The sequence below is a fragment of the Muntiacus reevesi genome, chromosome 2, assembly GCF_963930625.1.
Source record: "Muntiacus reevesi chromosome 2, mMunRee1.1, whole genome shotgun sequence".
In the NCBI taxonomy this organism is placed as follows: domain Eukaryota; kingdom Metazoa; phylum Chordata; class Mammalia; order Artiodactyla; family Cervidae; genus Muntiacus; species Muntiacus reevesi.
This window is the reverse complement of record NC_089250.1, coordinates 101811414-101824520: the sequence shown is the minus strand read 5'-3', so window position 1 is coordinate 101824520 and position 13107 is coordinate 101811414. Positions and strand designations below refer to the sequence as shown.

The 13107-nt window shown below is 32.5% G+C and overlaps 1 protein-coding gene across 1 annotated transcript in view; it reads left to right on the top strand.

Annotated features, from left to right (window-relative positions):
* The window catches only part of CTNNA3 (catenin alpha 3), a 1724101-nt gene that overhangs the window by 1574452 nt on the left and 136542 nt on the right, over positions 1-13107 (top strand). The window contains exon 14 of the mRNA XM_065919867.1: positions 3421-3602. Within this exon, the coding sequence (XP_065775939.1) occupies positions 3421-3602 (182 nt within the window). The remainder of the gene's footprint in view (positions 1-3420; positions 3603-13107) is intronic.

The window sequence follows — 13107 nt, the reverse complement described above, 5'->3', positions numbered from 1 at the left end:
TAAACTTTTAGAAACTCAGTTTCATAATCCATAATATTAGACTGTGAATGTTCTTACCTCATAGGGCTGCTATGATGATTAAATTTTAAATATATGTTACCTTGCCTAGAAGAGTATTTAGCATATATAAATGTTATTTTCACTGTCTTTTTGAATACATGTTTTAATCAGTTAACATACAATGTAATATCATTTGGATGGCAGGGATTCAAAAAGCCTTTAATAACTCTTTATATCAGAATTGTATTCTATATATTTGAGCAGGAGTAGAACCACTTAGCCAGCCAGCAATAATGTCAAGAGATTCCACTTACTTGCTTTATCTTGAACTTCGTACCTCAGTTCTTTGTTTATCCTGCAAAAATATAATCCGATAAGGAAATTTCACCCAGAATTCCTAAGTATCAAATATTCTCTGAAGTTCCATTTTGATATTTTCATAATAATTGAAATTGATTAATAGCATATAATAAGTCATTCACAGAAGCACTAAAATCTTCAATAAAGGTGTCACTCAGTAATTTAATGCTTTTTTGTTCTTGTTTTTCCTCATGTAATAAAAAAGGTAAGAATTCTCCAGAACTTTTAATTTTATAAACTATTGCCTGACTTTTGGCCTTTATCTTGTCAGGAGTAAATATCTGCCAATGGTAATTCACCATGTGAGTTGAGATGTTATTAAGGAAATTGAGTTCAATCCATGAAATTCTTGTCCAGGACAGGGTCAGTCTCAATGGTATCGAATAATTGACTCTGTTTCCTGCATGACAGGTGGATAGCAGTTGCAATTATTGTCATTTTGTGTCTGGGGGAATGTAGACAGGAGAGTTAAGTGACTTCCTCAAGATCATATTGGAAATTAGTGACATTCCAAGACAGAACTTGGAATACACTTAATCAGATCACCTCTAGAATAGTTTGAACTTTATCATGAAGACAGTAAAAATGTTTCCACCATATGCCAGAATGCACTTCAACATTATTTCTTAGATCCAAAGTCATGCATTTATTATCTCTGAGATAAAGACTATAAAAAGAAGTCCCAAATAAATTGATCTATGGCTTTATTATTTGAAAATTTAATTATCTTTTTATGAAAATGGGGAGAATGATAATGACTAGTAGTGAAGAAAGAAAAATTCATTTCTATTTTTTAGTTAGTTTAGTGAGTTAGTACCTTACAGCTTTATTAATGGCTTGTATACCATTGATTTAAAAGATAGCTATGTTTATTTACATACTTTGCCACATTCCAGCAGCAGTAAAAGTTGCTCTTCTTCTAAGGTATCACATAGGCCATATTTCCTGAGAAAAGAAACTACAATCTATTTTTACCTCCTAAGGAAGAGTCATCTATACACTCACCAAACAAAAGTTTAGTCCCATAGCTTAATTTAGTTCTTGAAATAAATAAGGAAAACAAAGAAAATTTAGGTGCTAGATATGTGATTATATTTTCATTGAATAAGAAATAACTATTGAAATTCCCTGGCCATACACTGGCGACATCTCTGAGCTTCCACAGCAGTAGTGGGTTCAATCCCTGGTCAGCAAACTAAGATCCAATATGCTGTGCGGTATGGTTAAAAAATAAAACAAATAAGGAAGGAACTATCATTTACTGTACACTCAATATGTATCAAGCCTTGTGCTAACTGAAGTATGGATGATTAATCCTGAAAATTTTAAAATACCAAGTTATTTTAGACCCTGAATTAGGCCTCTGATTGGTAATAAATGACAGATAATTGACATTGGTTCTGTGATTTTTATTTTTTGTTATATTTTCCATTGACCATTCTTATAATTTTCCATTAATATATTTTATTTTTATTGTTCTTGTACACTATTGCCTCAATAAAATGTGTTTTCAGTATTCTGAATCTAGTAATCATACTTTTGCAAAGCTTTCTAGATTATATCTTCCAATTTTGCCATCGATAGGTAAAGTAGAAATGAACATCTGGAAATGCATAGGAATTGTAGCTCTCATATATTTCCTGTGAATAATCAATAAAATTTCACTTATATAGGATTTATCATTTATAAATGTTCTGTTTCAAACCTATGTGCTTGTTCTGCTTTTTGATTATGTATGAATTTCTTTTTTGACAAGATGATTGAGTAGACAATCTCATGAAATTTTATGACCTTGATTAATATTATCAGATCACTTTCATTTCAGAGTTCTTCTTTATTTGATAAAAAGTCATAGGTTTCAGGTGCTATAATTGTTTATATGGTAGCATAGTTGTATGGTGGGAGTTTTCCCTGGTGGCTCAGATGGTGAAGATTTTGCCTGCAATGCGGGAGACCTGAATTTGATCACTGGATTGGGGAGATACCCTGGAGGAGGGCATGGCAACCCGCTCCAGTATTCTTGCCTGGAGAATCCCAAAGGACAGAGGAGCCTGGCAGACTACAGTGCATAGAGTCACAAAGAGTCAGACACAACTGGGTGACTAAGCACACATCACAATAGTGTGGATGGTTTACTATGATCCCACATTTAAAATTTCAAATACAAGAGGCATGTCTGCATACTGTTCAAAATATGGTATATACAAAGACTAGTACTATGCCAGTGCATTAAGTTCACTGTGAATAAGAATTTACACCTCAAATCTCAGGATGCTAATTAGGAAGGGCTGCCTTAGCAAACCTTGCCTATAACATTTTTATTCTTCCCTCAGATAGTTTGTGTATGCATACATACCTGAATATGTTTATATGTACCATATACACATTAGTCCTTAGAATTTTATAAATGTGCTTCTTTATATACATATAATTTATAAATATACACTGTGCTGTTTACCAATGTGTATTCAGTGTTTGTAATTAATTCCATCTATTAATGTAAATATATACATAGATATACATTGTCTCATTTCAAGATTTTTTTTTATATTTCTACAATTTGAGGCATACGATTAGTATAATTTAAAGAGGTATATACTTGTATAACATGTGAGGCATTAAATTATGTTTGAATTAATTTGTAATACATTCAAAATTTGGGAAGTCCTACATTTATATTAAGGAATAGATTTAAATATTTCATATATTAAATTATACTTAGATATTCATAAATTTAATGTTGTAGTTCTAACTAATACTGTAACTTTACATTCTATCATTGTTGCAAGCAATTATGATTCAATGGATTTTTATACAAACAGTTAAACCTGGATGGTTTTGTTATATGACTTTATGGCTGACTCATACTGAAGTATGGCAAAAGCCAACACAGGGTTGTAAAGCAATTATCCTTCTGTTAAAAATAAATTTAAAACGAAAAAGCATTATGTCTCTGTTCTTAAAGGAACAAGTTTTATGAACATCTGATAGTAATCACTTCTTTGTAAAATGTATTTGACATAATGGAGTGATTATAAATCTAATTATCACCTGTTTTAGGCTAAGATGACTCAGTTGCCTGAGGCAGAAAAGGAAAAGATTGCTGAGCAAGTTGCTGACTTCAAGAAAGTGAAGAGCAAGCTGGATGCTGAAATTGAGATATGGGATGATACGAGCAATGATATCATTGTTCTGGCCAAGAAGATGTGTATGATCATGATGGAGATGACAGACTTCACAAGGTAATTATGTGGGAATTGGTGTGTAATATTTATCATATTAGAAACATTTGTCAAATTAGTGAAACTTTGAGTTTCTCTGAGTGTCAGGTGCTAAAAATTAAGTGGTATGGGAAAAGTAAATGATGAAGAATTAGAAAGTTATAGGCAGTTTCTAGAGGTTTTGATAAATAAATGAGGCAGAGATTCTCATAAACACCTGAGGGACAATTTTAGAAGACACTTTATGTCTTCACTCTCAAGAACCTTCTTTGTGTATTATACTAGCTTTTTTTTACAACAAAAAAAAATGGTAAATCAAGTTATGATTTCTATTGGAGCTCTCTGAATGATTGATTTTCATAGCTACATAGGAAGATATCAACCAGATATATTTGAAATTACAAAGACTTAATGATGTGCACGAAGGAATTGTTCATTGCGTGTATATTCTAGAAATAATGAACATGTTTCTTATTGTTACTGTTGTTCAGTCGCTAAGTCATGTCTGACTTTTTGCAACCTCATGGACTGCAGCATGTCAGGCTTGCCTGTCCCTTACCATCTCCCAAAGTTTGTTCAAACTCATATCTATTGAGTCAGTGATGCAATCTAACCATCTCATCTTCTGTTGCCCCCTTCTCCTCCTGTCTTCAATCTTTCCCAGCGTCAGGGTATTTTCCAGTGAGTCAGCTCTTTGCATCAGGTGGCCAAAGTTTTGGAACTTCGGCTTCAAAAGCTACTGGAAAAACCATAGCTTTCATTGTATGGACATTTGTTGGCAATGTGATGTCGCTTCTTTTTAATATTCTGTCTAGATTTATCATAGCTCTTCTTACAAGGAGCAGGCATCTTTTTAGTTCATGGCTGCAGTCACCATCTGCAGTGATTTTGGAACCGAAGAAAATAAATCTATCAATGTTTCTACTTTTTCCTCATCTCTTGACCATGAAGTGATGGACCTGGGTGCCATGATCTTAGTTTTTTGAATGTTGAGTTAAAACCAGCTTTTTCACTCCCTTCTTTCACCCTCATCAAAAGGGTCTTTAGTTCCTCTTTACCTTCTGTCATTGGAGTGATGTCATATGCGTATCTGAGGTTGTTGATATTTCTCCCAGCAATCTTGATTCCAGCTTGTGATTCATCTAGCCTGGCTTTTTGCATAATGTACTCGGCATACAAGTTAAATAAGCAGGGTGACTGTAACTTCAAAATATTATTTTATAGAACTAGCCAAAGAACTGTAATGTATAGAGTGCTTGCCTTACCCGTTACTAAATGAGCAAAACTAGAACAATTAAAATAATTTAGCCTTGAAGTAATTATAAAAGCCACAGAACAAACTCTTCTGAAGCAGACCTAGTATACGTACAAAACTATTCATTTATATTGCATACATTAAACATAAAAATAACTTTTAGATGGAGTAATGACATAAATGTAATTTAAATTAATAATAAATGGAAAATATTCATGAATATTCACCCAAGTTAAGCCTGAGAAAAGTTTTCTAAGCATTATGAACAAACACCTCATAAAAATGGATTATGAAATTGAATAACATTAAAGGTTCTAAATATCTATAGAATGTCCTAAACCATACTGAAATATAAAAGAAGAATTGATTAAACATTTGTAACAGAAAACAACAAAATTTTGATATCATTTATATATGATGAATTCTTATAGATATTAAAGAATTTTAAGTGTCCTAGTAGAAGAATGGACAAATATATATACATATATACACACATAGGTATATATGGACATAAACAGGAAATAACCTAGAGAAATGAAAGAGAATCACAGTATATGTCAACCTTTCCCCTTCCAAACACCACCACCTTAATGCTAGCCACTAAGGAGAGTATGTGTGATTAGTCATTCAGTGTGTCTGACTCTTTGCAACCTCATGGACTATAGCCTGCCAGGCACCTCTGTCCATGGCTCTTCTCTAAACAAGAATACTGGAGTGGGTTTCCATGTGCTCCTCTAGGGGATCTTCACAACCCTGGGGTCGAAACCAAGTCTACTATATTGCAGGTGGATTCTTTACCTTCTGAGCCACCAGGGAATGCCTAGGATAGTATATACTTCACAGTAATGATTTAGAGATAGTGCTGTTGTCTAGGAGCCCTGCCTAAAATGGAGAAGATTCAGATCAATGACATACAAAGCTATGTAATGAGACATAGAAAATGAGCATACCTCTGGGTACATATGCAAAGGAAATGAAATGATTACTTTTAGGAGATACTGTTGTTCCCATGTTCACTGTAGCATTCGTTATTCACAGTAGTCAAGATATGGAAACAATCTTAGTGTCCATCAATGAATGAATAGGTAGAGAAAACATGGTATATAAAAATAAATTTGTATATATTATACATTTAAATAAATGATATGTATGGATTCTTTCAGTTATAATAAAGGAAACCCTACCCCTGCCATTTGGGACACATGGAAGACTCTGGGGGGCATTATGTTAAGTAAAATAAGTCACACAGTGAAAGATTAATACTATTATAATTTATAAATCTATGTGTAGAATCTTTAAAAAAAATTAGAGAGTGGAATGGTGGGGTTTGAGGAGTAGGAGAAATGGAGAGATGTTGGTCTATGATTACAAACTTTCAGTTATAAGATGAATGATTTCTGAAGATCTAATATATAGCATGTTGACCATAAATATTGATACTGAAATTTGCTGAGAGTAAATCTTAAGAGTTCTCATGCGAAAAAAAAAAAAAAAAAGGTAGTCATGTAAGGTAATGAATGTGCTAATTAAGTTGATTGTTGTAATCATTTCATAGTATATAGATATATCAAATGATCACATTGTACACTATAAATGCATTTTTGTCAGTTATGCTTTAATAAAGCTGAAAAAACAGCATCAGAACAATTTAATTGATAGAAAACTCACATCTAGAAAACAAATACAAAACACAAAACTGCAACACAGTACTGCAAACTAAAGTGAAATTCAAAAACTAAAGAGTTGGAGATGTATATTTAAAACTTGGATTCATAAAACCAAAAACTAAGATAAAGTTTAAAAGAGAAAAGGGAAATGAGAAATGCAATGAGTTAATAAGACTTAGGGAGGAAATTAATGGATAAAAATGTCTAAAAGTTGAAAAATTTTAGCACCCAAAGGAAAATAGATTCAAATAAAAATTCCATAAGGAGAAGACAAGCAGGAGATTAAGCAAGAGAATGACTATGATATAAAGATTTTTAAGAAAAAAGGAAGAAAAGAGGAAGAAAACTTGAAATGGTGGCAAGACTCCCCTTGAAGAATTAAAAAATAATGCAACAACTAATATTTAAAATCTAAATCAAAAACATTTTTCATACATAATACTAAACTTAAATTTATAGGTTGAAAGATACTACAGTATTCCTAGGAAATTTGATTCAGACAACATTAACACATACACACATATGTTTTCCTCATATATAAAAATACTAATATATTACAACTGGCATGTACTATATTCTACATATCTCTGTGTGTGTGTGTGTGTGTGTGTGTGTGTGTAAAATAGGGAAATAGCAAACTAAAACCCACTGAGTAATTTAAAAATTATGAAAAAACATCCTTACCTCCACAAAGGAGAGGCAGGTAAATACTTCTAACTTTGTCTAATATCATTCCTTGTGATTATCTCTATGTCTCTAAGCAATATATTTTATGAGATATGATTTATTGGCTTTTCTTTCAAATGCGAATATAGGACATTTATATTACTTTTTCTTCCATGTTTTCCTATTTTATGATTTTATTGTTTATATTTATAGACCTCAATAATATTTCTTATCTATAAAATATATGTTGTTATATGTATATTAGTTTTATCTCAACTTCTCACTCTGTATGATGAAGAAATATCCACTCTTATCCTCTTTTCTGCCCATTATTGCTTCTGTCCTACATTTCATTTATAACCCAACTTCTTTCTACTATGCTTCTTATATTAAGATAATTCATATAATATTTAGATTTTTCTAAACAATTAAATCACTCATGCTTATTCTAATGTTTTATTCTGAAAGTGAAGATTAATAAATGTTTGTTATTATGTACTTATGTAATTATCCTAGATAGGACATACACGTGAAAGAAACATATTTCTAGAAAAAATTAAGAGTTTAGGCAAAGAGAATTCACACATTTATTTTTTTCCTTTTTATTGAAATATATTTGCTTTACAATGTTGTGTTAGTATTTATGGTACAACAAAGTGAATCAGTCATACATATACATATATTCCCCTCTTTTTTAGATTTCCTTTCCATTTAGTTCATCACAGAGTGCTGGGTAGCGCTCTCTGTGCTATATAGTAGGTTCTCACTAGTTATGTTTTACACATAGTAGTGTGTATATGTCAACCCCAGTCTCCTAATTCATTCCTATCCTCCATCTTCCCTTCATAACCATAAGTTTCCTCTCTACATCTGTGATTCTATTTCTGCTTTGCAAATAGTTCATCTCTACCATTTTTCTAGATTCCACATATAAATGATATTATATGATATTTGTTTTTCTCTTTCAGGCTTAATTCACTCAGTAAGATGACCTCTGGGTCCGCCCATGTCTTTGCAAATGGCAGTATTTCATTCCTTTTCATGGCTGAGTAATAGTCCATTGTATTATATACCACACCTTTATCCATTCCTCTGTCGATGGACATTTAGTTGGCTTCCATGTCCTGGTTATTGTAAATAGTGCTGCAATGAACATCAGGGTGCATGCATCCTTTTGAATTATACTTTTTGTGATATATGCCTCAGAGTTGGGTTGCTGGGTCATTTGGTAGTTCTAGTTTTAGTTTTTTAAGGAACCTCCATACTATTCTCCATAGTGGTTGTACCAATTTACATTCCCACCAACAGTATAGAAAGGTTCTTTTCTTTCCACACCCTCTCTGGCATTTATTGTCTGTAGATTTTTGGATAAAGGCCATTCTGACAAGTGTGAAGTGATACCTCATCATAGTTTTGACTTACATTTGTCTAATTACCGATGTTGAGTATCTGTTTATGTGTCATTTGGCCATCTGTATGTCTTCTTTGGAGAAATTTCTATTTAACTTTTCTGCTCAGTCTTTGATTCATTTCTTCTTTTCTTTTTTTATTGAGCTGCATGTAAGAGTGTTCTGACATTTTATATGGGAAACAACACATCATGGAAAGAAGCCTGAACTAGGAACTATTTTATATCATCTTGATAAGTGTGTCAATGAGAGTTCTCTAGTATAAAGTGTATGTATACAGGCAGAATCTAAAATTAGAATAAAAACAATCAAGGACAAAGTCAAGAGATTAAAAAAAGCTTTTAAGAAGTGAGAAGAAGAAATAGACTCCCATAAATACAAAGCACTCAAGGAAGGCATAATAAGAAATTTTGTAATATGGAAAGAAGGATTCTTGAGTCATAGTTAAGCTTCAGTGAATGCTCAGTTAATTATTTTGCATGAAGGAGTCTTAAAGTAAAGATGGAAAAGATAGTATAATTTTGGCAATTCTAAATTTATGGTTACTTTTGTTTAAGTGGCTTCAATAAGTGGTAACAGAGAAAAAAGTCTTCTTAATTCATGACAAGGTGGATGGGAGAAGAGTAAATAATAAAACAAAGATAATCAAAGTAGTAAATTAAAGAAGGTGAGATCTAGAGATTTCTAAATAACTAGAGTATATTCTAGATTGAAGGGAATGAGGAATTGGTTAGGGATAGAATGAAATTGTAAAAGATGAATAGCTATAGTCAAAGATGTAGCAAAGAGGATAGAACAGAAACACTGAGACAAAGGAAAATAAATAAAAACAGATATAAGTGTTAACCTGCATGAGTTTGCATGGCTGTTTCTTCTAGTCTTAGGATATCCATCAGAGAAGTTCTTGGCCATCTGTTGTAAAGACTTCTTGTAATCTGTTTATCTATATCACAAGACTCTGTTTCCAGTTTATAATTAGCACTTATTGGATTACCTAGTTCATTTGTTTATATGTGTGCTGCCTCAATATCCCTAACAGAAAGTATGAAATTTGACTTGTTTATTGTTTTATACCCAGAACTTATAACAGTCTAAATAGAATATATATGTAGTTGTATATACCACAGTGAACATATATATATATGTATTATATATACATATGCATATATGTGTATAGTATATAATACTAATTGTTGAATGAATTAGGATATCTAACCATTTAAATCAATTAGTTTAAAAGAAATAAACACATGTTGAACTCAGAAGAAAGCAGGAATCAACATTACCCAAACAAAAAAAATAATGGAGTAACATAAATTTAAGCTCTTGGCACCCACTCATTTTATTTATTCCTTAACCTATACATGGTGCATATGTGTTGAACACAAAGATTTTACCTTTTTAAAGTTTTGTTTAAAATTTTAATATCAACAATTTTTAGAACACAGCAGTACAATTATTTGTTTTAACTCTACATAATTAGTTTACCAACATATATTATTAATTTCTCTGATTTTCATTGTATCTTGTATCTTTAGCTTTCAGTTCATTTTTTTTAATTTATTTTTTTAATTGAAGGATAATTGCTTTACAAAATTTTTCTGTTTTCTGTCAAACCTCAGCATGAATCAGCCATAGGTATACATGTATCCCCTCCCTTTTGAAGCTCCCTCCCATCTCCCTCCCCATCCCACCCCTCTAGTTTGATACAGAGCACCTGTTTGAGTTTCCTGAGGCATACAGCAAATTCCTGTTGGCTATCTATTTTGCATATGGTCATGTAAGTTTGGGACTTCCCTTGTGACTCAGCTGGTAAAGAATCCACTTGCAATTTGGGAAACCTAGGTTTGATCTCTGGGTTGGGAAGCTCCCCTGGAGAAGGGAAAGGCTACCCACTCCAGTATTCTGGCCTGGAGAATTCCATGGACTGTATAGTCCATGTGGTCGCAAAGAGTCAGACACAGCTGAGGGATTTTCACTTACTTTCTTACAATGTAAGTTTCCATATTATTCTTTCTGTATATCTCACCCTCTCCTCCCCTCTCCCCATGTCCATAAGTCACTGCTCAGAGAGTCCCTTCCCTTGTTGGGAGTCACAGCCAACCTCACTTCCCTAGGGTGCCCTCCAATACTGTGCTGATCTCTGGACCTGCTGTGGGGCAGCTCATATTCTAATCTGGTCCTTCTCCTGTGTTTTCTTTCCTCCATACATTTAAAGTAATTATATATATGTTCTTATTGCCATTTTCTTAATTGTTTGGGGTTGCTTTTGTAGATCTTTTTTCTTCTGTTGCATTTCTTGACTATATAAGTCCCTTTAACATTCATTGTAAAGCTGGTTTGGTGGTACTGAATTCAGTTAACTTTTGCTTGTCTGAAAAGCTTTTTATTTCTCCATCTATTTTGAATGAGATCTTGCCAGGTACAATAATCTTGGATGTAGATTTTTCCCTTTCAGTACTTTAAATATATTCTGCCTTTTCCTTCCGGCCTGCAGAGTTTCTGCTGAAAGATCAGCTGTTAAGTATATGGGGTTTCCCTTGTATGTTACTTGTTGCTTCTCCCTTGCTGCTTTTTATATTCTTTCTTTGTGTTTAGTCTTTGTTAGTTTGATTAGTATGTGTCTTGGCATGTTTCTCCTTGGGTTTATCCTATATGGGACTCTTTGTACCTCTTGAACTTGATTAACTATTTCCTTGTCCATGTTGGGGAAATTTTCAACTATAATCTCTTCAAAAATTTTCTCATACCCTTTCTTTTTCTTTTCTTCTTCTGAGACCCCTATAATTCAAATGTTAGTGTGTTTGATATTGTCCCAGAGGTTTCTGAGACTATCCTCAGTTCTTTTCATCCTTTTTACTTTATTTTGCTCTTCAGAAGTTATTTCCACCATTTTATCTTTCAGCTCATGGGTTCATTCTTCTGCTTCAGATATTCTGCTATTGATTCCTTCTGGAGTATTTTTAATTTCAGTAATTGTGTTGTTTGTCTCTGTATGTTTATTCTTTAATTCTTCTAGGTCTTTGTTAATTTATTCTTGCATCTTCTTCATTTTGTTTTCAAGGTTTCTGATCATCTTTATTATCATTATTCTGAATTCTTTTTCAGGTAGGTTAGCTGTTACCTCTTCATTTATTTGGACTTCTGTGTTTCTAGTTTGTTCCTTCATTTGTGTAGTATTTCTCTGCCTTTTCTTTCTTTCTTTTTTTTTTTTTTTTTAACTTATTGTATTGAGGTCTCCTTTTCCCAAGCTTCAAGGTTGAATTCTTTCTTGCTTTTGGTTTCTGCCCTCCTTAGGTTGGTCCAATGGTTTGTGTAAGCTTTGTATAGGGTGAAATTTGTGCTGAGTTTTTGTTTCTTTTTTTGTTTGTTTTTCCTCTGATGGGCAAGGCTGAGTGGAGTGGTAATGCTGTTCTGCTGATGATTGAGTTTGTATTTTTGTTTTCTTTATTGTTTAGATGAGGTGTCCTGAACAGGGTGGTACTGGCGGTTAGGTGATGCTGGGTCTTGTATTCAAGTGGTTTCCTTTGTGTGAGTTCTCACTATTTCATACTCCATAGGGTTAGTTCTTTTGTAGTCTAGGGTCTTAGAGTCAGTGGCTCCCACTCCAAAGGCTCAGGGCTTGATCTCTGGTGAAGAATGAAGATTCAACATGTGGTTTGTTACGGCATTAAGAGAAATTAAAACAAATATCCAAAAATGAGGAACCAAAGATTATGCCCAAACAAATGGCTGTTACAAAATCAGGCAAATGATAATTAAAATAATAGAATATACACATATACATATACACACATTAGCAAAGTCAAAACAGTCCAACAAAAACAAAGTACAATAGATTGACCCAGCAAACAAAGAAAATAAAAAATTGTATTTAGCAGTTAAGAATAAAACTAACTAAAGCACAAACTGGAAAACAAAACTAAAGAAAGGTGCCAAGTGCAGAATAAAGGAATGAAAACAAAACTAACAAACACATTGAGAAGAAAGAAAAGAAAGAAAGAATAGATATACAAAGTTAAATAGAGGTAGATGTGATTATTTATATACATTAAAGATTAATTGCAAGGGGAAAATAACAATAGAAAGGAAAACAAAGGAATAAATGTAGAAAAAGTATGATAGGTTTAAAAAAATTAAAACTTAAAATTATAAAAAGAGAGAAAAAACTGAAGAAGAAAGAAAAAAAAAAGGATAAAAAGTAAAAGAAAAACCAAAAAAGGAAAACTCCACAGAGGTGCAAAAGCCCAATGGATATGCAGAGGTTTATAACAACAATAAAAAAAAAATGTGATTGAATATACACATATATTTATACACCCATAAGCAAAATCAAAACAGTCCAACAAAAGTAAAGTACAATAGATCCACCTGGTGAAAAAAGGAAACCAAAAATTATATCTACCAGAACAAAACTAACTAAAAGCACAAACCTGGAAAACAAAACTAAAGCAAGGTGACAATTGGGGAATCAAGCAATGAAAATAAAACTCATAAATATGTTGAGAGGAAAGGAAGGAAAGACTAGT